The following is a 25320-nucleotide window of genomic DNA, read 5'->3' on the forward strand; positions in this document are numbered from 1 at the left end:
AGGCATTGCTGTAGAATCAGTAATACTCTGCCTTTGAGTAGGTGTGCTTGCATCAAATCTTAGTCTAGGCAGAAACAGAGTGAAGGGAATGTAGATAAGAAACACAAACAGGATGGTGATAAAGCCATTGCAATTCTCAGTAATGCCATTGTACTTTCAGCAGAAGTCATGTTAGTATCTTTGTATTAGGTGTAATATTTATTTAATGTACTTAAAATATAGTAGATAGACACACCCATGTTCAGACAAATAGAACAGAGTTATGCTGTTGATGGCAAATCTGCTTGTAGCTAGCTTGTATGTTCAGTCTCAAGATGTGGCTCTGTTCCTTTGGTGTGTTCCCTTGTCTTTGAACTCCTCAAAACCAGCCTGAGCCACTTGAACAGGTTGCACAGGTTGGTTGTGGATGCCCTCTCCCTGAAGGTGTTCAAGACCAGGCTGGATGGGGCTTTGAGCAATCTGGTCTAGTGGAAAGTGCCCCTGCCCTACTATGGGAGCTTGGAACTGGTCCCTTCTAGCCCAAACCTTTCAGTGGTGATTTACCTACCTAGAGTCTTTAGAAGAGCTTCAAAAGAAACTAGTCATTAAAGCTTGTGAAAACTGCTGTCAGTGTGCAATGTGTTTGGACAGCAGTTAGGTCCTCTTGAGAGAAACAAGCTCCAAGACAAGGTAGAATAGATAAATACCTTAATGTCAGTGCTTCTCCTAGAATGTAAAAGCAGTACTTCTCTTCTAGCTCATTACTTAAAAATCATGACCATGATTTTGCTTCCTTCCAGCCCTCTGCTCCACCTGCAGTACAATTCCATGTATTGAAAAAGCACACATGTCATATTTCCTTGAAGTTTTACCATGCCATAGTACAGAAGGAGCAAGAAAGTTAGTGGTGACCTCATCACAGTCTTTAGCTACTGAGTGCTTGACATCATTAGAGGATATTTGTGTTAGGAGAAAAAATAGGCGAGAGCTTTGTACAAAAGACTTGGAGAACAGATTCTGCTGCGTGGAAGTCAATTAATTGTGGTTCTGCTTAGGATCCTTTTAGATAACTGTGACTTAAGCTAATACTGAGACTGAAAATAAATGCAGTGTTACCTGGGCCTCTTAGTGACAGGTTAAATTGAGAAGAGCACTGCCACGTCAGCCTGCTGGCTCCAGAAGGGAAAGGGGGTTGTAGCCAGGCTGTCAAATATAAATGTTGATGTGTTTATTATGAAAAGCTGTATGGTTTAATCATTTGTCCCATGTTAGAGAGACCTGAGTTCAATTTCCAGTTCTTCTACAAGTGATCTGATCTCTTGGGCAATGGCAACAGGGAGTTTTCTTGGCCTTTAACCTAGCAAAAATCACAGAATGGTAGGGGTTGGAAATGACCTTGAAAGATCACCCAGTCCAACCCCTGTGGCAGAGCAGGGTCACCTCAAGCAGGTCATGCAGGAACACATCCAGGCAGGTTTTCAGTGTCTCCAGAGAAGGAGACTCCACAACCTCTCTGGGTAGCCTGCTTCAGGGCTCCAGCACACTCACAGTGCAAAAGGGTTTCCTTTTGTTCACATGGAACCTCCTCTGCTCCAGCTTGCACCCATTGCCCCTTGTCCTGCCATTGGACATCACTGAGCAGAGCCTGGCTCCATCCTCCCAACACTGCCCTTCACATCTTTATCAACATGACCTGAGGGCAGCCCTCAGGCTCCTCTGCTCCAAGCTAAAGAGCCCCAGCCTTTCCTCAGAAGGGAGATGTTCCACTGCCTTCAGCAGCTTTGTGGCTCTGTGCTGGACTCTTTCAATTGATTCCCTGATGCCCTTAAACTGAGGGACCCAGAACTGGACACAGTATTCCAGATGTGGCCTCAGCAGGGCAGAGTGAGAGGAGAACCTCTTAACCTACTAACCACAGCCCTTCTGATACAGCCCAGGATGCCCTTGGCCACAAGGCCACGTTGTTGCCTGATGTTCATCCTGTTCCCCACCAAGGCCCCTAGGTCCTTTTCCCCAGAGCTGCTCTCCAACAGGTCAGTCCCCAACCTTTGTCTTCTGCAATATTGAGGGAGATGAAAGTAATTCTGCAGAAGAAATTAGATGATTATGTCTGGGTTTATGGACTCTTGGACAAACATCTTCCCACAGAAGAGGCATGCAGAAGCTCTGCTGCTGTGTTTTGATCCTCTGTGCCAGTTACCAAACTTCATTCCCTACTGTGGTTACACTACAGCTATTAAATTAAGAGATGGAAAATGTGATGGTTATGACAGTACTGACCACTGAGGAGTTGCTTTGTCTTCAGTGTCGTTTTGGGAAGCTGCAAATCTTGAAGGTCACACTGATGGTAGTGACAAATGTTGCAGAGTTTAGGAGGAAGCAAGTAGTCAGAGCACATCCTGCTATTTCTGCCTCAGAACCTTGTCATAAGATCCCTCCTAAAATCCCAGATCCACCTGATTCTGTGGCCTATTCCCATAAGCCCGGAAGCACTTCTGTGGAGAGAACAGAGCAAGGTTATGAAACCTGCAGGTACTAGGGAGCTGCAGATAACAGCCCCTCAAACTGATCAGAGCAGCAGAACCTGGTTTGCCTTTTCTCCTGCTTTGAAGGTATCTGGCAGAGAGGGGAGATAACCATTTCATCTGTCCATACTTCTTACCCAGAGCCTGAGTGACCTGAGCTCAGGTAACGCTTCTAGCCTGTCATAGTACTTTGCTAACGGCAGATTTGAGCCTTTGGTGGAAGATGGAGACTGAACTCAAGCTAGCATTTGGAGTTTACCTTTCTGTTTGACTTACCTGCTTCAACTTGCATGGTTTGCTTTCCATCCAGGAGTTTGTTTTGTTGGTTTTGGAAGTGTTCTGATGCTTTAGGAGTGGTAACACTGAAAACCAGACCTGGTTCTGAGCTACTTGGTGTCATCTGAGAGTTTAGTGTATGGCTGCTGTAATATTTGCTGTTACTTAGAGACCCAGAAAAGGCTCTCTGACCCCACTCCCTGTCTTGGGAAGGGATGGAAGTGGATGGCAAGGAATGACTGAAGACTCCTCTCAGGAGCCTCTAATAAACCTGTTGTGCCTTGTGTGCTGTTGGACTTTGTACAGCAGGAGTCTTCTGTCACTTTGCTTTACTTAATCACTGCTTTTTGTGTTGCTTTTGCAGGGGGATAGGAGAGTGAGGAATAGCTGGGAGTTTTGCAAATGAATGCTGGCTGCTGGAAGAGTGGATGAACTGTTGGCAAAGCTTTCTAATGATTTAAGAGCCAAGCTTCCCTGAGGGAGGTGTTGAAAGCTTGGAGCACTTTGGTGGTCGTAGCAGTGCATTAAGTATTTTGTGCTGTTACCAGAGGAGTAAAGATCTACTGTGTAATAGTTGCATTCTTCTGGGCTTCCTTTAGGGAGTATAACCAGAGGAATCACTGCAAGGGGCTGTCTGGCTCGAGGTAAAAGTGAGTGGCAGGCAGCTCTGCTGATAGTGCTTAATTGATGTGGGCCTGGCATCTGTTTTGAGGTAAATTAAGAAAGAATTTCACAAGTAGGGTGTGCAGCTGAGGATTGCCACACGTGTAAGGAGCTGGTGAACATCAAGACAAGAGTGATGGAAGTGTGCTTAGTTTGGGTGAGCTAGGATGTGCCTTGTCTGATTGCCAGTTTTCCAAATGACAGTGGTATTAATTCCCAGATCCAAGAGAACATCTTCCGTGTGTCCTGTAACATCATTAGATAAAGGACCTGGGAGAAGTGCTTGATTTTTCCTGTACTTGCAGATACCTCAGCTGTTATTTCTAGTAGGTAGCTTGGGAATTGATTTTGAAGACTACTGCTGGGCATTTTCCTTGGAGATTCACAGAATGGTTTAGGTTGGAAGGGACCTTAAAGATCATCTAATTCCAGCCACCTTGCCATGGGCAGGGACACCTTCCACTAGATCAGGTTGCTCAAGTCCTTGAGATCTTGCTCAAGATCTCTTTCACAAAGATCAAATATGGATTTCCTTAAGTAGAAGTATGGAAATTAGGAATTATTGGAAATTTGGAGGTATTCCAACACCTGAAAAGATCCTACAGGAAGACTGGAGAGAGACTTTTCATGAGGGTGTCTAGAGACAGGGCAAAGAGAAATTTTTTTGAGCTTAGCTCTTCAGTACAAGGGTGATAAGACTCTAAAATAGGCTGCTCAATGAGGTTGTGGCTACCTTCTCCCTGGAGTTGTTCAAGGCCAGGTTGGATGTGGCCTTGAGCATCCAAGTCTGGTTAAGAAGTGTCCCTACCCATGATAAGGGGGTTGGAGTATATGATCTGCAAGGTCCTTTCCAACCTGAGCCATTCTAGGATTTCTGTTGTATTTTTAATACTGCTGTTGAATAAACTTCTAGCAACTCTCTTAAATCCCACATTGAGAGCTTCTATCTGTCATTCTCATATTCTAAAGAAAGGATGCACAGCTTTTTGAGTTCTTAATATTCATAGAGGTGGTATAAAATGATGGAGACAGGAGAATGTTGCATCAGATGTGAGCTTGTCGTAAATCTCTCTGCTAAGCAGAGTTCCGTGTTTAATAATTCTCCTGTGAATTGATGGATGTTTTCATAGGCAAACATCTCTTCCAACATTGCTTCTTTGCCTTTTTTGTGGTGTAGGCTTCCACTTCATCAAAAAATAATTCAAATATGTTTTTAATGACCACAAGAGAAGATTTACAGTTGCTCCATTTTTTTTTTTCTTTGACTGTTAAAAGGCATTCTTAATGCTTCTGAATATGCTGATAATTACATTTTGTAGGGAGACTGAAGTGGTTATTCAAACTGGAAGGCAGTGGAACATCTCCCTTCTGAGGAAAGGTTGATGGAGCTGGGGCTCTTTAGCTTGGAGCAGAGGAGCCTGAGCGCTGCCCTCAGTCATGTTGGTAGAGATGTGAAGGGCAGCGTTGGGAGGATGGAGCCAGGCTCTGTTCAGTGATGTCCAGTGGCAGAACAAGGGGCAATGGGTGCAAGCTGGAGCAGAGGAGATTCCATGTGAACAAAAGGAAACCCTTTTGCACTGTGAGTGTGCTGGAGCCCTGAAGCAGGCTACCCAGAGAGGTTGTGGAGTCTCCTTCTCTGGAGACACTGAAAACCTGCCTGGATGTGTTCCTGCATGACCTACTTGATGTGAACCTGCTCTGCCACAGGGGTTGGTTTGGGACAATCTTTCAAGGTCCCTTCTGACCTCTACCAATCTGTGAAACAGATGCTTCCAAAATCATTCCCAGTAATTTTGACTGTGATGGTGGATTATTGTTTTTTAGAGAGAGAAGTGATGATTCAGAGAAAAACCAGGTTTGAATCTAGTGGTGTCTGCAGCCGAAATGAGAGCTGACTTCCTTGCATCCAACTTTCTAGAGCAAAAGATGTACTCCCTTCTTTGCAATGGTCACCTCTTTGTTAATACAAACCCTATTTCTGCATGTATAGGTGGTTGCTGAACATCCAGATGCTTCAAGTGAGGAGATTGAAGAATTGCTGGAATCACAGTGGAACATGCTTAGTGAAAAACAGAAAGCTCGCTATAACACAAAGTTTGCCATAGTGACCTCTCCCAAATCTGAAGAAGACTCTGGTAAACGTAAAACTGTGCTAGTGTACTCTAACTAAATTTGATATCCCTAGTGGTGTTAAACTAAGCACACCTTGCAGAGCTGTAGGGAAAACAGCTTTCCCTGTTTTCCACTTTTAATCCTTGGTGTTTGTGCCAATAGCAAAGGAATGCCAATGGTTCCAATAAACGCAACCCTTCAAGTCTACATTTTCTTGCTCGTTGTTCTGAAAAGTTGTTCTATGTAAACCTTCTGCTGTTTAGAGATTGCTGGATTCTCATTCTTCTTCTGCCCATAAGCAGCTGCCATTGCATCCACTGCCTGTTAGGAGTGGATTGTAGGAAAGGAAGATCAGTAAAAAATTGAGTTGGTTTGGGGTTTTTTTGGGGTTTGTTCCTTATAGTCAGGAAAGAGTTAAAAAAAGCTGACCCAGAGCTTCACCTTTTGTTCAGATATACCCAAGGTGTGTTACTGTCACTGTCAACTCAGGAAGAAGTATTCCAAACTTTCTTCATGAACTTTTCATCTGTTTGGCACTTTGTTGTGCTGCTCAGAGTTCTTAGGGCATTATACAACATTGCAAATACCTTTCTTTTGTCTTCTTTTCAAGTACTTTTTTTTTTCTGGTAATTTGAGCTTTTTTTTCCTTCCCCCCCGCCCTTTTTGTTGTTTTTTTTTTTGGTTGCTGTTGTCTGTAGAGTTTGATTTTGCTGAACAGTCTCAATTTGCAAAATATATGAGGGGATTTGGAGCCATTTATTTGAGAAAAGGATGAGGGGATATTGGTTTGGCATTTGCATGGTGACCTTGATCAAATTTAAGTAGCTATAGTTTTTCAAATTGCAAATTGCTTTACAGCACTGTAAGATGTCCCTGCTCACTGCAGGGGGGGGGGGGGCTGGACTTAGATGACCTTTGGAGGTCCCTTCCCACCCAAACCATTCTGTGATTCTGGAAGTACTAGAAACTAACAGGTGCTGCTTTGGGCAATGACAAGAATGAGAGGGAGTGTTTGAAAGTTTGTGAGACTTGGAAAAACTTGTATAAAACCGGCAGTCAGTTTTGTTAACTCTGTGTGTGTGCGTGTGAAATAACCTCATTTTTGTGGAAAATTGCAAAGTTTTTAACTTTAAAGTGTCAAATATTTGGATCTCAGTTTTAAACCCCCTCCCCCCCACGTTCTGTATCTCTCAAGGTTCATCATTGAAGAATATTGGAGAGGCCAAACGTAAAGTGTTTCAAGACTCACCTAAAAGGAGATCAAGATCCAGAAGTAATTGAAATTTGTGTTGTGTGCAAATAGTTCATCATTATAAGTAGCTCTTGAGTGTATTTTTTGACATGTAATCACCCACCTATCATAATCTCTTTCTTTTCTCTCAGCTGTTGTCTTCCTTGACGTTAGAATTTTAATGGATCCCCAATTAAATATCTAAATGCTGTAGTGCTGAATTTTGTTCACCTTCCTCAGTGTCATACTGCAAGAAATTGTAATGGAAATTGTACCTGTACCAGGTGTTTCTAGTACATATATTGTGTACATTGATAAAAACATCTCAGTTCAATCATTCCCCTACCCAAATCCTCTTATCTTAAGCTTGGAAGAATATTGTGGGATTCTTTTTTTTTTCCTCTGCTGGCTTTTTGTAAGTAGCAGGTTCTCCCGGAGCCCTTTCAGTGGGTTCAGAATCTGATGATAGACTCTGTCCTAGATCATTTAGATAAGAAGGTTAATTTGGAAATGATCCCTATATCAATTTGAAAATAATCCCTGTTTTTAAGTTGCTCTCATTTGAATCCTGACAGCTGTTTGTTTCCACTGGAATAGAATGCTTGTAGCTGTAGGGCAACTTTTCACTTAACGGATTTGTGCCCTTGGAGCTTGTAATCTATATACTGCTGAGCTTCAGAGTGTCCTGGAGAGCATAATAATGTTTTGGTTTCATCCTGATTGAAACAGACCACTTCCTAAACCTTCACCTGGCTTTTTGAGGTAGAGTGAGTGCAAACAACCTGTGGAAGGAGGTGTGTAGGTCACCGACCTTCTGTAATTCAGCAGCTGCCTGAACCTGACAGTTGCCAACTGTCTAAATACTTGAATCAGTCCATTGGTTTAAAATGACCAATGTGATTCTGCTCTTAGGGTTTTGGCTCAGAAAGGAAGGGGATCTTACAGTCTCCTGTAAAATTAGAAGTAAGCTTGTTAGAGCTGTCCTACTGGAAAGAGAAAATTAACCTCTACAATTGGTGATATCTTGTCTTTTCCAGAGGCCCCTTAATAGGTGTCACCAATATCTTCATCTGTATCATTTGGAGAACTTAAAGGAGGCTTAAGGAGACTTTAAAATCCATTTCAGTGCTAAGACACTATTCCAGTGTGGCAAGAGAGTTAAAAACTCTGTAGACCAATCATGTGCAGCCTGCCCAGAGAAAACAGCTGTTGGGCAGTAATGTTCAGATCCTAAACTGATGCTTAGGTATATTCATCTTTCCAAAGTAACTCATATGAAGCAGTTGATGTGTTCTAGAGTTAGTCTTCAGCACCAGAAAGCAGACTGTAAGCATTTAAGAGGTCATCAAACTGTACTAATGTTTAACCATGTTTTAAAAGTAATGACTGAAAGCAAAGTAACTTTAACTAACTAGATCAGTTCAAAAATAATTTGAAAGTGGGTTTTAGATTATTTTTCATGTAAGTTTCCCCCATCCCCCATCCCAAGGTTACTTACATGGAAATAAAAGAAACCAAAAAAAGAGGACAAAGGAACCTACAGAAGATTTTGAAGTTCAGGAAGCACCTAGGAAAAGACTCAGGATGGATAAGCAGAATAATCGGAAGGTAATTATGTCGTGGGTTTGTCTGGGTTGATTTATAGCAGCTCCAATCACATTGCTGTAGTTAAGTTTGTCAGCATTTCCATTTTCAGGGCTTGAAAAGTAATGTCTTTGTGTATCAAACCAAAGTGTTGGAAATATTCAGAGGTATGTGTGAGCTACGTGTGAGGGGGAGAGGGGAAGGTCTTTAGTTTGGAGGATGGAGCTATGAGAAGTTACCCTTTGATGCTTGAACTGTGGTGAAAATGTGTGCTGAGGAAATCTGGGTGCTGAAGGAATGTGCAGAGCCATCACCTTTCTGTGTTCTTGTGCTTTGCAGTTCTCTTACATCTCTCAACTCCAGGAGGAAAGAGTGCAAGAATGTAGCAAAATCGTGTCTTTAGTCAATACTTAATTTAGATGCAAGGAAGGGGAGAGAGGAAAGCAAGGAAGGCAAAGCAGAAAACCGTGACTTTTTCACAGCTGGAAGCATGTAGAACATGTGAGGGTGACATGCTGACCCATTTCTTCACTTAGGAAATTGCAGTAACTATTAGAACTTATTCATTGCACAAGTCACAGGCTGCTTTTCACTTGAGCAGGCTTGTGAGAAAGAACTTTCCTTCCAGAGGTCACTAAAACTATGGATACAGACACAGCTTAGCTGTCATAGAGATGTAAACATGGGTTTGCTCAGTCATGCTTAGAGAGCAGTCAACTTCAGGGGATTTACTTGTGTGGAAAGCTTAGCTGACAGTGTTCTCAGCTCTGCTTTGAGAGGACCACACTGCAGTGTGAGTATTCCAGGGCTAGAATGGTGCAGCAATGAAATGATCCAACCAAATGTAAGGAGAGGTGGTGGAATGGCTTTTTAAATCCATTGCAGAGCTCGCCTTCATAGCTGCCAGTTTGTTTGGTAGGGTGCTTATTGTAGTAGCTCTGTGCATATTCAGGCAACTTGGTTAGAGTTCAGTCTAAACAATAGAGTTTCAGACTGTCAGGCTTAATGAGCTACTTAGCAAGGGACAAAAATAATTCTTAGAGAAGTGTTGTTACCTTTGCAGAAAGACCAAAACTATGTTTTGCACTTCTTGTTCTGACAGGTTGGTCATTGCATATTCATCTTGGATTATGGGAGAAGGGTTTAGATCCTTTTAAAACTTGTCTAACTGATCTAAATTAACACTAGATTAATGGAACAATTAAGTTTGCATAATGTAGTTAATTCTTGGTAGGAAGTTCTTGTTTTGTCTGTCCCTAAAGTTGTTACTTTCCTGTCCCACCAGCATTTCTCTACTGCCATTAGCCTGTGTTACCTCAAGTGGAATGAAAGGTGGTTGCAAAGGAGGTTCTGGTGTCTCTGTTGCTGTGGTGCAGTGGATATTAACAGGGAACTGAATAAATAAGAGGAAGGATTCCTGTAAGATCCATACCACTAATAACACTGATTTACTAAGGTGCATTTGAAGAGTGTTGTCCTCTGTGAGATCTGTGAACTAGTCAGAAGGAGGCTGCTGTGTGTAAATACTGGGGAATTTAGCAACTCTGAATGAATGCATGTAGTGGTGTTTGTACTTCTGTCCTCTGAATGGGCAGGTGATGTGGAGTGGTGGCTGCTTTGTGCTTCCTTTTATGAATTACCTCTTAGTCTTTTTCCTGCATTTACCAACCTAGAGGACTTGTAGCTGTATGTGCTGCTGCTCAGTGAAACATTGAGTGACAGTGGGAATGTCTGTGTAGTGATTCAAACAAGCCAACACTAACCCTACATTCCTCTGCTCTCCTCAGCTTACCTGCAGGCTTTTGTTGCCATCAGTTGGGTTAGGAGGAACTTTAATGCCTTTATTTTTTACTTCTTGCATGAGAGTTGTGCCCTATCCTCTCCTCAGTTCTTGTCTACAAATCTTTGCCCTTAATTCTTGTTTACAGAGTCAGAGTCTTTTCACACAAAGTAACTTTTAAGTCACAAGTACCCATCTGGAAGCTTTGGAAAGCTAATTCATTCATCAAGTGCTTTCATGGGGGTAGTGAGACACTGGAACAGGTTGCTCAGGCAGGTGGTTGCAGTCCCATCCCTGGAGGTCTTTAAGGCCAGGCTGGATGGGGCTCTGAGCAACGTGGTGGGGGGTTGGAACTAAATGATCCTTGAGGTCCCTTCTGGCCCTGATAATTCTGTGATTCTATAGTATGTTAAAGTGCACTTGAAATTAGAGAAAAGCAGATTTAGATTGGATGTTAGGAACGAGTCCTGCACCATGAGGGTGGTGGAACACTGCAATAGATTGCCCAGGGAGATAGTTGAGGCCTCATCCTTGGAGATATTCAAGGTCAGGCTCAACAAGGCTTTGAACAAGCTGATGTAGTGGAGGATGTCCCTGCTGACTGCAGGAGAGTTGGACTGGATGACCTCTGGAAGTCACTTCCAAGCCAAACAATTCTGTGATTAACAAAATGGGAATTCTAAAGCAAGCTTTGAGTCAACTAGGCTGTAGGTTTTCTTTCATTTTAACACAGCATGGTAACAGGAATCTTATAAACTGATCTTGGAAGCCCCCAGTTGTGTTAGTAGTAGGGCACCAGAGCCTGCTGAGAAGTCAGTCAAAGCACAGTGTAGCACATCTGTAGCACATCTGTAGCACATCAGCCATTCGTCTTTGTTTTTACCCAGACAGGCAGTTCTCTGGTCTTTGAGGTGTTCACCTGCACATAATTTCTAAGCCTGAGAGTCAGGTGAAGAATCTGAAACCTGGGTAAAACTTTCTGGTGGGTAGAATAACTGAACAGGAGAGCATTCATCAGGGTTAAGCATTCTAGGCTACAGTTTTAGTGACTTGAAAGAATTTGTGACATAGAAAAGGGAAAAGAAAAAGTGGGGTGTGTAAGGAAGAGCATCTGATTATGACAGAAGCTTCTCTGGTTTTCTTTAATGAGAAATTCTGAGTCTGGAGCAAATGTATCTGGTGGTTGTGCTCCCTTGAAAGCAGTGGGGTTCACTTTGGAAATGCTGAGACAACCTTAACCATAGTAATAAGACCAAAAGATGGCACTGCTATAAGTTGTGGAGTTGAGAGCCTTAATCTGCACAGGCTTTATCCTCAGATTTCTTCTGCTGATTCTCCAGTTTAATAATTGAAGGCTTTGACTCAACCAGTGTTTAGCCAAAGAACAGCAAGGATAATTTACATGTTTTGTGTTCATTTAGAGCTCCCCTTTTGTGCTGGGAGCTTGGGATGGGTAAGTGGGGTGCTGCAATAGTGGGTTCTTTAAGTTTTTCTCATTTGTCAATGGGTTTGTACCCTGTGCTGTAAAAAAAAACCAACCAAAATCACTTAAATGGGGCTAGTTTAACTACATTTCCATTCAGATAATTGTAAAGACAGCTTTCTTTTGACTAATCCAGAAGTAATTACCAGTAATTATCCAACCACTCATCAATTAGGAAGGGTTTTTATTATTTTTTTTATTATTATTATTTTTTTTTTGTGACAGAGGGAGACAAGCAATGACAAAACAGCAAAAACAAACTCTTCTAAGGTCACAGAAACCTCCTCTTCACAAAAGAACCAGTCAGGTAATGTGGTCAGAATAAGTTTTAATGTAACTTTTTCGATTCAGTCATCTTCAAAGAAACAGGTTGTCTGAGGCAGCAGGCTAAAAGTTGCCTGGCAGTCACCAGTTAACAGCAACTGCGCCACAGACTGGGAGGGGGGGAGCATGCCCTCTTCCCTCACTATCACCACCTGGCAACCTTTCCAGTGGGCTGAAGCTGTGCGTTGCTGGTTTCAAGCAGCAGTTCACAGTTTCATCGTGTGATGGCACCAAATCCAAGCTGTTGCCCTGTAGCGGTAACGAATGCTGCTGCTGCTCCACTTCCTTCTTATGCATCAGCCCAATGAAATGGGCAGTGCCCATCCCTGCGATGGGATTTTAGTCCCTTGCGGCGATGCTTGGTGGGAGGCAGCGTGGAGAGAGAGCAAGAGGGGATTCTGTATAACCTTGGACCTAAAGTCAGGCTTGTACATGATGCTAAAGTGTAAAGTAACTTCTGTAAGAGCATGTCTCTTCAGGTCTTAGAAAGAGGAGTCAACTTCGGCACGTTCTGCTCAATGCAGAAGTGATGAGGTGCCAGAGATAAGGTCTGGTACCTGGCTCCTGCGTGACCTGTCTCTTAACAAAGCGTTAGTGGTGCTCAGATTGTGATGAGGAGATAACTGTTACCTCTGCCTTCAGGAGGTCACAGATTGTTTGGATTTTAGTAGAAAATGAGGCCCCCCCAAAAAATCCAACACAACCCAGGGCAAGCATTCCTTAGCCAAAAGAACCCCCCGGGCAAGCGTTCCTTAGCCAGAAAAACCTCCTGGGTAAGCGTTCCTTAGCCAAAAGAACCTCCTGGGCAAGAATTCCTTGGCCAAAAGAACCCCTTGGGCAAGCATTCCTTAGCCAAAAGAACCCCCCTGGGCAAGTGTTCCATAGCCATTTGTAGCCCATATTTGATTCACACGATTTTTAGAATCAAGCCAAAACAACCTGGTTTCCAAAACTTCCTCTTCCCTGAGCCCTACCTAGATGCCAAGCAGACCTTCCCTCAATGATTTTTTCCTTTGTCTGAAGGATTATTTTTCAGTGGCTTCAGGGAGATAACCTTTTCCAGTTCCAAACTTCACTTTGTAAACCCAAATTATTTTACAGCAACGAAAAATCTGTCTGATGCATGTAAACCTCTGAAGAAGCGAAATCGGGCTTCAGCAGCAGAATCTTCAACTCTTGCTTTTAGCAAGAGTTCATCTCCTTCAGCTTCCTTAACTGAGAATGAGGTAAAAAACAAAAAGTGGTGTTTACACACAGCCATTTAATGACAGAAATGTTCAGGTGTGAATCTTGTTGCAAAGCAGAACTCCCAAGGCGAATTCTCTTAACGTGTGGTGCTCTAGACAAGTGACAACCCTTTGGCCTCTGTGGAACCTGTTGATGTGTGCATTGCAAAGTCATTTTCTTGTAATCCCAGGGTTTCCTCTGGGGGGACCTCGAGGTATTCTTGTGGGGTTTTTTTAATGTATTTACCAACAAAGTTTTAGAGTTGTAACCTCCTCTTAGAGGCAAAGTGAAATGCCAGTGTGTTCTCTTTTTCCTTCTCCAGACTTACTGTGAGTGTACTGCGTTAGTTACATGATGTAACTCAATATTGTCATGTTGCCAGAGCTTTCTCTATTGAAGCAAGTTTCCTAATCCTCTCTTTGATCTGGGACTGGACAGTTTTCTGAGCAGAGCCCCTTGAAGCTTCAGTTTAGTGCTATTTCTTTGTGATGCAAATAGCGTCATCCCCAGGAGAGCGAAAGAGGCAGTGAAGGATGTGTATTTTGGATGCTTACTAATCATAGTCTTAGCTCTGTGTGTCTGGAGCAGTAATTCTGCTTGACTGACATGCAATGAATGAAATGGATGTACCAGAAGCGTATCCATCCAATCCATGAAACCATCCCCCCCAGTCAGCTACACCTCTCAAACCAGTCAGCCAAAGAGTTGGCAGCAGGAGGGTGAAGTGAGCATGCTGGTTTGCAGGTAGATTCAGAAGGGTGGTTGATAGGGTTTAATCTAACATCCTTGGACAAACAGCTTCAAGCAGTTTGTGTTACAAAGCTGTAGAGAAGATACTTGCCTGCTAAGAGAGGAGTTGGGCTTCCAGATGTCCTAGAGACTTTCCCCTCCTCTGACAAAGACAGGAGGTGCTTAGACACTGCAAGGAATGCAGTTAAAGTTTCTAGACACTGTGCACTGAATGGTAAAAGGTGGCATGTTAATGGCTCTGTACCCTCCTGTACCCAGCCAAAACCCCCAGCAGATTCTCCCTTCTGTATCCCAATGAAACAAGCAAAGGAAGTCCCAGAGGAAGAAATGTCCATAGCAGCAGCTAAGTGAAGTGATGTTTGTTCTTATTTTGTTCTCTTAGTTGAGAGAGAACATTTGGCCATTGGTAAATCATCTGCTGGCTTTACCAGTTTCCTGACTTGACTGCTGGGACTGGCTGTCTGGTGGCTGTGCTTGGGACCATCTCTCCAGCCAGACCAGCTTAAGGAACAGATCTTTTGAGCTCTTTAGCATTTCTAAATATTGTCATCTCAGGAGAAAGATTCTTCTGTTTCAGACACTGTTTATAACATGAAATCTCCAGAAATCTTTCTCAAGAGACTCAAACGTTTGTATGATTTGGGCTTGGGACTTAAAGGTTCACACATGAAAAAAATAGAGACTATGGTTACACAGGCTGGGGTGGGAAGGTTAAAACTTAGCTCTTCATTTACTGTGGAACAGCAAAGAATGGGAGAAAAATGACCACTGGACACTGCACAGATAGGCAAACTAGAAAGTGGATTGATTGTTTTCAAGGGCTTGAAAGGTTTTAAAATAGCAGAACAAGCCTCATCAACGTGACATAAAATACACCCTGGGAAATGACACAGGTCTGGGGGACTGGGTGCAGGTAGTGGATTAAGGGGTTGGATCCTTAGGTGGTTTGCAGCTACATTGACCTGAACTTGGACCAGCTAAGGACTGGACCCAGTTTGTTTCCTATGGTATTAGATATATTTTATCTTTAAAACAAAAATATCAGGCACATGTTTCTGAGCTTCCTGTTGAACTATTCCACCATCCAAGGAGCTGTATGAAGAATTGTGTGAGCAGCTTTCAAAACTCTGTTCCCTTTTCTGTTACTATTTAGCACTAAATAAGTGGGAATGTTGATCCCGAGAGAAACCTTCTCCAGAGTGTTAAGGGAAAGAGTTTCTAAAGCAAAGCACACCCATGCAGTGCCAAAAGCCTTGCCCAGCAAAGGGGATAGGCTCTGATTCTTCTGAGCAATGAGTACACTTCTTGATTAACTTTTGGATTGCTGTGCTCACTGTAGGACTCTTCTAAATGCTGGCTTAGATGCTCTTAAAGCAAACGATCTGTGGATTCTACAAGCACACACACCTTCACAAGGATACTGGGTGGATTCTGGCCTTTGGGTTTCCTCCTTTCTTTTCCCTCCCAGTGCTTTTTGTGCGGTCCCAGAACGCAGCCTGCCTATGCCTGTTCTTTGTGAGGGACTCTTGCTGGCTGCACACCTTTTCCTTAAGTGTCAGCCCATTGCAAGTAAGGCCCAGGGAAAGGTGTGGTCAGTAGGAAGGGTGTGCTCTGTTTTTTCTTCCTTGAAAGGTGCCTCTTCTTTGACCTTTTAAAAAGATATTTTGGATGGGTTTTGTTGTTATTGGGGATATATATTTTAATGGGGTTTACTTGTCGTAAAATCAGTCAAAGCCAACCTTTCAATTGGTAAAATACTTTGAGTATGGAATTCCTGACAGGGAGGGTGGGAAGACACTGGGACAGGCTGCCCAGGGAGGTTGTGAATGCCTCCTCCCTGGAGGTGCTCAAGGCCAGTCCAGATGTGGCCTTGAACAACCTGGTCTGGTGGAAGGTGTCCCTGCCCATGGCAGGACATTGGAACTAGATAATCTAGAAGGCCCATTCCAACCCAAACCATTCTAGGATTCTGTGAATTTACAGGTGTAGGGGCATGGATGGCTTAAGACCAAACCAAGCAGCCTTTCTAGACCTGCCCTATCAGAGATTTAAAGGATGGCTTTCCCTCCTTTCAGCAGGCTGGGCTCTGAAGTTGTGTTAAGATGGATGAGCAGAAGCAGTGAGGTGGTTAGAGGTGGATACATACATTTCATACCTGCACTTAATCTTGAAACAAGATGGTTTTCTTTTTAGGCATTTGCTACCAATAATCATTTCCTCCAGTGCTCAAGTGACACGATTTTTTGGTTAAAAATTGGCTCTTAATGAGGAACTGGTAGGGCCAGATGTGAGAAAGAGACTCAGAGCTTCCAAGGCTGCAAAAGCTTGGAGTGGTTTCTTCCTGCCACTATGAAGATTTGCTGTAATCCTTCAGAAGTCCCTGTTTGTGAGAAGAGATACAGTTGGTACCTTCTCGTTTCTTTTTTAACCTTGGCTCTCCTCCACCCCCTAGCAATGTCAGAGGTGCCAGCAGAGTAGAAGCAGTATTTTTTTCACCCAATAAAAAAGGCTTTACATTAGCAGCACTGCTGGATTGTTGGCACACAGAAATAGATCTGCTTTAGGGTTTCAGGTTTTGTGGTTGTTGGCTGGCTTCATGCAGCTGGATGGATTTGCTGACAGCAGTTAAGCGTTTCCTTAAGATCCTACTTCTGCACTGTGGCAGAGAAGTTGGAATTCTTTTCCTAAGAGAGGACAAAATGAAGACCATGTAAGACTGTAAATTCTTAGCTAGCCTCATTCATCAGACTCCTCAGCTGACCAGCAGATGGCACTTGAAAGAAACCTGTGAGAGATTTTGATGGTGTTGCTTGTATCCAAAGTTCCTTATGTCTTCTCTAGCGGGAGTTCTTCCCTTCTTTCTTTGATCCAGAGGCAAACCAAGCTCAGCTGCTGGTTATAGCTACAGCTTCTTGCATTCCCAATGCCTAATAATACAAGCTAGGATAATGCAAGCCTTAAGTTTTGCTTTTTTTTCTGCATATTAAACAGGTAGTGGTTTGTTTTTTTTCCTCATGACCAATTTGAGGCAGATGTTTCAGTGGATGTTAGGATGTAGATGCAATGGAGAAAACACTTTCATTTCTTGAAAGGTAAGGTGTTTGATTGAGGAGGCAGTCATGAGACATGCACAACTTGCAGTTAAAAAGTCCCTCAGCTCCATTTATTGACCCTGGAGCCTAGCTGTCCTGCAGTACACAACTAAAACTCTCTAGGCATGCACACTGAAGGTAGAAATAACTGCCTCTGAGGTCCTCTGAACAGGAAGGGAGAGAGGAATTCATGATGGGTTAAACAACTACTGCCTTAGAAAGAAAAATAGTTGAATTGGAGCAGGCTGCCCAGAGAGGCTGTAGAGTCCCCTTCCCTGGAGACTTTCAAAACCTGCCTGGATGTGTTCCTGTGTGACCTGCCCGGGGTGATCCTGCTCTGGCAGGGGGGTTGGACTGGATGATCTCTGGAGGTCCCTTCCAACCCCTAGGGTTCTGTGATGCCAACCTTGCAGGTTGTTAAGCAGCCAGGGTGCTTCCAGCGTTTTAGAGTAGCTCCCTTCAAAGATCACTTTCTCCTCAAAACCATCCTTAAGGATAATTTCATACCTAGTGCCACTTCAGATCCTCTGGCTTAGCAGACAGTTGTTGTTCCCTGTGCTGTGTTTCTGTATGCCTGTAAGATCTGGGTTGCCCTCTCCCTGTTTCAGATCATCAGTGGGCAGTCAGGGGGATGTTTTTGTGCAACACTGCAAGTAGTTGGACTTGTTTCTTGCTAAACCTCTGCTAAAGCATGAAATGACCTGCATTGCCCACCAGACCATACAGTTTTGTTCTGAAGCTTCTACATTCAAATGGAAAAGCAAAGTTCTAGGCTTGACTCTCATTCTTTGCCAGCACATTCTGTGTGGAAAATGAAGGTTCTGATGTAATTTTTCTCCTCTTGTGTATCCCTTAGGCTTCAGAGTGCAGAGAATCCGTTGAACTGAATGTTTACATGCTGTAGCTTTTTATTCCACACCCCCTACCAAAGACTCATGAGTATCTGTAGGCAATTTTAATCATGTTTTAAAATGTTCTCAAGAGTTTTAATTAACTTTCCCAGCCAATTCAGGAATGCCAAATATCCTCACCTGAAACTCCTGCTAACAACAATAAAAATGAAACTTGTCCCAGGCCGTCTTTTCCTTTTTTTTTTTGCTCTTATAGTACTGTGTACACTTGTGGCACTGCATTCTTAAAAGAATTTCTCTAGTCTAGCAAGTATGGGCCAAAATATATTCTTCATTCAGTTGAGGAATTCTTATACTGAAATAAAGGAAATGTTAACTGTAACTCAATTGGCTCTGTCAGTTCTTCTGTCTCCGTGTGGGTGCACAACAGATTGCCTTTGGAACACAGTCTGACCTGTTGTTTGCATGTCTCCTATTGACTTTTATGTAAGTTGTGCTTAGGGTGAAAAGAAAACCCCAAACCCAACCCATCTGGCTGCTGAGATTTGGTCAATAAGGAGAAAGGAAAAAAATAAAGGCAATTGGGGTTTGCCTGTAGAAAGACTTTAAGTTTGCTTATCAGAACATGGCAGGCTCTGAGCTCTCTAGAGAAAGCTTCTGGCCAAACCAAAGCAAACTAAACCACTTCCCTCTGGATGGCTGTGGTGTAGCTATCACCCACTCTGAAATCAAGTCAGGAAGTCTGAGGTTGTAGCAGTGTCCTTAGTTTGAAGCTTGCTAGGCAGCAGCATTCAGAAGTCATGGGAACATGCTTCTCAGGTGCTTCTAAAATGCTGTGTAGCTGTTTAAAAGAGCAGATGACCTGAGAGAGGATGCCACTGAAGCCAGTTGAGTGTCTTACACAACTCTGAGGGGGCAGTAGGTCACTCTTTGTGGGCCCTTTCATTCCTGAATCCTGCTGATCCTGCTGTGGAGGTGACTTACCTGCCAAACAAACGAAAAGACTTCTGTTCCCTTTTCTGCCATGCTTTCTTTCCATTTTAGATAGCCCTAGCTTCCAGTAAGGATGCATCATGGAGTTTGTTTCCAGTGATGTTCTGCAGCTGGGTTTCTAAGACAAGGGGAAGAGGGAGGGTTAAACTTTTATTGCTCTTAGGAAAAAAATTGCCCTTTAATTGTTTTTCTAAGTGCCGAAAGCACAACATGACAGAACACCATTGTCTTGAGCATGACTAAGACCAAAACTTGGCTTCCAAATGCTTAAGAAATGCTGTCAAGTGAGTAATAGAAGAAGGGGTTTTGTAAGACTGAATGAGTTAATCAAGTGGGGGTTTCTGAGGAAGAATCCTTTTCTTCATGAACATTGCACTGTGTTAGCTGGAAAGGTCTGAGAATGTGTGTAACTGGTGGAGGAGCCTGGAGCATGTTCCACTGTGGGCACCATAAATGCATAAATGGTAGCAACTTTGTCACTCAGAGGTTCCAAACTCATTTTGAACTTTGAAACACCAGACAGGAAAAGCTTGTCTGAGCTGGATCTAGGAGTGGAGAAGTCCTAGTGAAGCTGAGAAGCACAGAAGGGTGGCTGTTGTGCACTGTGCAGTTGCTAACACACAGTGAGTAGCATTTGAAACTTGCTTCTGCTCTGAGGTACCAGGTTTTGCCTTGCCAAATACTGATGCTGTAGCCCTTCAGGACATCCTTGAGTCAGGAGGTACTTAGAGGGAAGAGAAAAAAGGCAACACTACTTCCCCCTCCCTAGAATTGAGCCAGCAAAGATGTTTTCTGTGGATCATCTTTTAAAAATGAAGACTTAATCCTAAGGCTTAAACAAAAAGCACATTTAATAACCAGCTGATTGAGGGCCAATCAGGACAAGGAGAACAGTTGCATTTTTATCTTCTTGACATGATAACTCCTTACACTCTCAGGTTGGATGAGAGCAGACATTGATTTTCAGACCTAGGATTGCTGAACCTCTTTTTCCTTGGATTTACAGTGTAATGTTTTTGATGGCACTGGTGTAAACTGTTTGATTTTGGAGCTGTCAAAGTAAGTAGAAAAATTTAAAGCTGGGGCAGGGGGAGGGGGGAGATAAATGAAGGTTTTCCTCTATTTGGGTGAGTGGTTGGAGCAAACATCCATTGGCTGGTGGGGGTGGGGGTGGACTAGATCAGCTTTCCAGGTCCCTTCCAGCCCCTAGTGTTCTGTGATCACCAGAAGTGCTTGATTTCAGCCTCCCCTCTTGGTGTTAAACTCAGCATAATTTGGATTTTTCAATTCCAGGCTATCCTTTCCTCTGTGTAGCAGTACAGCTGGATGCCAACTCAGTGGCAGTGCCCTTTTTAAGTGACATTCCAGCCATCCAGACAATGGAAACTTGCATGTTCCCTTCCAGTCTTACGTGTGTGAGTAGTGAGTAAGCACTGGGGCAGGTGAGAAAGGAAGGATTGCCCTGGGAATCTGATAGTGAGTCTGCTCCTTCTGCTGTATTCTCAGCCTCAGAAAGCCCTGAAGTGAGTTGTGGCCCAACTCTCATGCTTTGATTTTCAGGCCTTTTTTTTTCCCCCCTTGTGTGCAGTTTGTAGCAGAAAGAGCTGGAAGGGTTTCGGTTGCTGGAACAGCAGCTGGGTGCTGAGGGGTAGTGCAGTGTGAAAGCTTCTCCAAGCAATTCCTCCCAAAATAATGGTGTCATTCAGTGACTGAAGGAGAAGGGAAGGAAAGCCTAGCTGAGATGTAAAGCTGGCTGATGCTTGTGGTGACACCAAGTTCAGCAGGAGAAGGGCAGCTTCTGCGCTGCAGCAGCACTAATTGCTGCTGAGGAGTGAAGGTGATGGTAGATTTTGTGCCTTTCATTGCACCTTCTACAAGTCTGAAGTGAGCAGCCTCGACCTTTTTTGCCCCTTAATTTGCACTCATAAAAATAATGTTTTGCCTTCACAAAGAATGAGAAACTGCTCAAAATACAAACCAGAATGAACCGGTAGTGGCTACAAATTGCTTTGCCACTCATCTGAATGTTGATTGCTTTGAACCTTGGCCTGAATATCAAAAGAGTTAATTACATGCAATTTACTTGGCCGTGGAGATTATGTTACAAAAGTCAGGACAAGAGGAGCTCTGGCATGATCACAAGGGAAAGATTGACATTTGTAACTCAAAGCAAAAAAGCCCCCTCAAAACCTGTGCTGTTTTTTCTGGGGGGGTGCTATGGTTTGGGTCTTTGAGATTTCAGTGTGGAAAGTTGGTTTTACAAACCACAAGAGTGGTGTGTTGGATTTTAGAGGTGGTCATGGTCCATGTCAGCATGAACTGGTTTCCAGCCAACTGTCTTGTGAGTCATCTCCGGTTAGCGATTGGTTTCCATCTAAAGATGGTGGTGTTGTGACCCACAGCTGAGCTTGGCAGTGCCACTGCAGCTTTCTTTTCCCAACCATCTCGTGCTCTACCTGTCATGAAGTTCTAAGTCCTCTCTGAGAAACGTTATAGGAAGGTTGTCTTAGCCTCTTCAGCACAGACCTGAAGCGACAGATGTTCGTTGCACCTTCCTGGATAACTTTTCCAGGATAACTTCAGGAGCTGAGCTGAATTCTGGCTCCCTTCATGGAGAGAGATTTCCCAAAAGATGGTTTTGTAGAGCAGCAGCTGTCTGCAAAGAAAGGTGGCTGGTAGGGGGGTTTTCACCTTCTGTGTGGTGTAAAGAAAAGTTAGAGTCACACTCTGAATTATCCTGAATAATGGAAAATTCAGAGCTTGGGATGCTTCCCTCTCTTAGAGCAGGGAATCTGCTACCCTGCCCCTTTGTTAGCCCCCTAAAATTAGCCAGTGTGAAAGCTCTGAGCTGATGGTGGAGTGAATGTGAGCAGTGCATGGGTTGCAGCTAACGTGGGTGCTGGATGTGCTGGCCAAACCTCTGGTTGTGCAGCAGGCCTCAGGAGATGTGCTCTGCAGCAGCAGCAGCCTGTGTACCGCTGAGCTGCTTCTGAATGCCCTGCTGCTGAGCAGCTGCAGCAGCCACAAGCAGCTGCCCAGGCTTGTCTGTGCAGAGCAAAGCTGGTGGCTAACAGAACATTTGAGTTCTGATGTGTGTGAGGCTCCTGATAGCCACAAAGGAGAGGTCTTGGAAGATCCTCTCAGTGGTAGCCATTGAAGGTTCTCTGTTGGTGCTCTGTGTGTTGGTAGCTGGGCATGAAACCCAGCATTGATCTATAGCTGGGAGCCAGGTGGCAAGTTTCATCTTGAAGGGGCTGCTTGAATATTTGGGGTTTGTTGATCACATTGGTGGTACAAGGTTTGATTCTTGTTTGCCCTGCTCATTTCTGGCTCAGTAGCAGTGTGAGTTAATCAAAGGGCTTCTGAGGCAGCAAATTTGAGTCCTGTAGGAAAATGTCAGCTTCTGGTTCGTGAAAGGCTTTAGATAGTTTGGTGTGGGGACAAGTGTGATGTGAAATTACTAAAGGATTGCTTGTTTTGTTCCAGCAGAGAGTGCTTCGTTTCTTTTTAAGCAGAGCAGAAGTACTGATCTAAGGCCTTCCACTTTGCTTGTATTCTGTTTTCTCTTTTCTAAACGTGACTAATTTAGGCTAGTCGAAACAGGAACAGAAAGAGGCACTAAAAGTATTAGAGCAGTGGACTGCTTACGCTGATTAATGTTCTGTGGGAACAGGTAAAGCAGAAATAAGGATGTGTGTAAGCTCCCTTAAACCACAAGGGAAAAGGGGGTTGTGTTTTTGCTGCCCTCTCAGGCTACCTTTCTTGGTCTGCCCCTCCCCAGCAGGAACTGACCGCTCCTGGCCACGCTCTCAGCTTGTGCTTGCAGTCTGCTGTTTGACAGCTTCTTCCAGGGAACTGAGGTTTCCTGGTGCCTGAGCAAAGCAGTGATTTTACACCTGATTTCTTTTAACTGCTTCTAGAACAGCCAAGCAGAATCTCCAGACCACTGCAGTTGCAGAAATACTCAGAGGTGCAATGGCTTTGACAGTGTGCATTTGCACAGAGGAAATGCATTTGTGTGTTGCAAGTAGCCTGGTGGGGGAAAAAAGCTCCTCACAGCCAACCAAAAGCAGTCAGTCTGATCCTATTTACAAAATATGTTCAGACAGGGCCAAGGAAAGGCAGTCTGAGGTGGGGGAACATGAGCAATGGTGAGAAGACATCACTCCAAACCAGTGTTGCTAAAGGGAGTTTGTAAAGACTAATGCTGGACCTGGTTCAGCTTTACCTTTTTCTCTCCAATGTCAAAATAAATCACTTCTAATACATTTTCATATGGCAAGGAGGTCAGCTGAGGGGAGGATTGCACCTAACAGCTGCTGAGCTGTGCCATCCTTAATAGAATGTGTTTGGCCACAGAGAAATCAGAGGTCCTGTGTCTGAAAACAGCAAGCAATTGCTTCATAGCAAGTGGGGTGTCTGTATCCTGGCAGTTGGCTGTGGGCAGAATGAGCCCTGCAGTGATTTACAGTGGCTTGTAGAGACTTGGGGAGATCCTCACACAGTAGAAGGGCAGCAGTGAAAAGCAGCACATTGGTTTGCTTTGGATGTTGTATTTAAGAAACTTGAAATGGGCTGCTGCCTCCAATGCTCATTTGTCAACAGCCTTTTAAAGGACAGATCAAGTTTAAAGAAGACCCACTAGAAGTCTCTTGGGGCTGGCAACCAGGGAGTTCCCTTGGGGCTGGCAACCAGGGAGTTCCCTTGGGGCTGGCAACCAGGGAGTTCCCTTGAGGCTGGCAACCAGGGAGTGTCCTTGGGGCTGGCAACCCAAGGTCATTTGGTGCTGGCAAAAGTTCTCTTAGGGAGAAAACTAGAGGGTGTTCTGCCTTACCTAAGGGATTGAAACAGACTTCATTGCAGCAAGCTTCCTTGGCAGAAAGATGTCTGATTCCAAAGGACTTCTCTAGTATAGGTGAAATACATGAGGAAACCATCATCAGCTGTGAGCTGCAGTCAGACAGCTTGAAGTTGAGCAAGTTGCTTTCTAAACTCAGCTATAAGTCTCTCCTGAGCCACCCATTCAAACATTTATCAAGGGGTTTGAAGATATCCCTGTGTTGCTGCCGAGCTAATTGGGTTACAGAACTGCTGTAAATAAAATGCCACCTTGCAAAGCTTTGGTGGCTGCTTTTGGCTGCTGCTGAGTCGGTGAGGGTGATGGTTCTGTAGCCAGATTGGTGAGGGTGATGGTTCTGTAGCCAAATTGGTGAGGTTGATGGTTCTGTAGCCAAATTGGTGAGGGTGATGGTTCCCTAGCCAAATTGGTGAGGGTGGTGGTTCCCTAACCAAGCTGGTGGTGGTTATGTAGTCCTGGGGATAGGACTTCCACAAGTGCATTCTCTGCTTTTATTCAGTTATTTTTTTGTTCTTAAGGTGGGGGGGAAACAAAACTGAACTTGTGCAGCCTCAGTCTGCTGGTCTGAATTGTGGCCTGTTTTCTGGTTGGTAATCTGTGCAAAAGTGCCCAGCCACGAGTGCTTTCTCTAACACCTCTCTTTAATCTTCAGATCTCTGATGGCCAAGGAGACGAGCGCTCAGAGTCTCCCTATGAAAGTGCTGATGAAGCTCAGACTGAAGTGTCCATCTCATCCAAAAGGTCTGAGCGAGGAGCAGGAACAAAAAAGGAGTATGTCTGTCAGGTGAGAGCAGTAGCTGAGCAGAGCTGGGTTTCCTCAACTTCCCTAGAAAAAGCTCTTCTTGAATGTGATCAGAGAATTCTAGAATGGGTTGGGTTGGAAGAGACCTTCAAGATCGTCTAGTTCCAACCTCCCTGGCACTGACAGGGCCACCTCCCACTAGACATGACAACAGCAGGCCAGAAATAGGTTTAGCAATGCCTGAGATGTCTGTTAGTGGTGAGGGTGCCCTGCCAGTAATAAGAATTCCTCCTTGCTGATGAGTTTTTTGTCTTGACTGCCAGCAAGTGACTTGCTGCTTGAGTTTCCAGGTCTCTAATATAAACAGCCTTTATGCCTGAGTGTTGCCAGGTAACTGGGGAAATGCTAGAGAAGAGCTCCTCACTCCTCTGGTAATAAAGAGGAGCAAGTGAAGGCCCAGTGGGCTTTGTGCTTCTGTGTGCAGCAGAGGTTGCAGTGGTGCCATGGTAGCAGCGTGTGGCATGGGATCTGAAAGCAAAGAGCTTTCTCCCAAAGCATTCCAGAAGAACTCTTTGATTATGAAATGCTAACCCAATACAAATGGTTGTTTCCAGGAGCCTGGGCAAGCAGTTTTATTTCCCTTTCTTGTGCTTGTGCTGATGAGGTTATTATCTGCCTTTAAATGTTGGCCAGTCCCTTCAGTTCTGGCAGCACCGTTGTTATTTTCAGTCCTGTACGTGGCACTGCTAACCACTCAGACACAGAAATCTCCTGATGCCACCTTTTGCCAAGGAAAAGGAAACCAAGGATGCTTTTTAACCTCATTCAGATGCCTCAGCGTGCACAGGGG

The 25320-nt window shown here is 44.0% G+C and overlaps 1 protein-coding gene across 5 annotated transcripts in view; it reads left to right on the forward strand.

Annotated features, from left to right (window-relative positions):
• Window positions 1–25320, forward strand: part of NSD2 (nuclear receptor binding SET domain protein 2) — a 102048-nt gene that overhangs the window by 61028 nt on the left and 15700 nt on the right. For 3 of the 5 annotated variants that reach the window (XM_064151555.1, XM_064151554.1, XM_064151556.1), the window contains exons 6-11: window positions 5434–5578; window positions 6751–6828; window positions 8276–8394; window positions 11859–11940; window positions 13059–13183; window positions 24381–24512. In XM_064151555.1, the coding sequence (XP_064007625.1) occupies window positions 5434–5578; window positions 6751–6828; window positions 8276–8394; window positions 11859–11940; window positions 13059–13183; window positions 24381–24512 (681 nt within the window). Of the gene's footprint in view, window positions 1–5433; window positions 5579–6750; window positions 6829–8275; window positions 8395–11858; window positions 11941–13058; window positions 13493–24380; window positions 24513–25320 lie in introns of those variants that run through there. The other 2 variants (XM_064151558.1, XM_064151557.1) reach the window with 2 other exon arrangements.

Source organism: Pogoniulus pusillus, chromosome 11, assembly GCF_015220805.1.
Source record: "Pogoniulus pusillus isolate bPogPus1 chromosome 11, bPogPus1.pri, whole genome shotgun sequence".
Taxonomy (NCBI): domain Eukaryota; kingdom Metazoa; phylum Chordata; class Aves; order Piciformes; family Lybiidae; genus Pogoniulus; species Pogoniulus pusillus.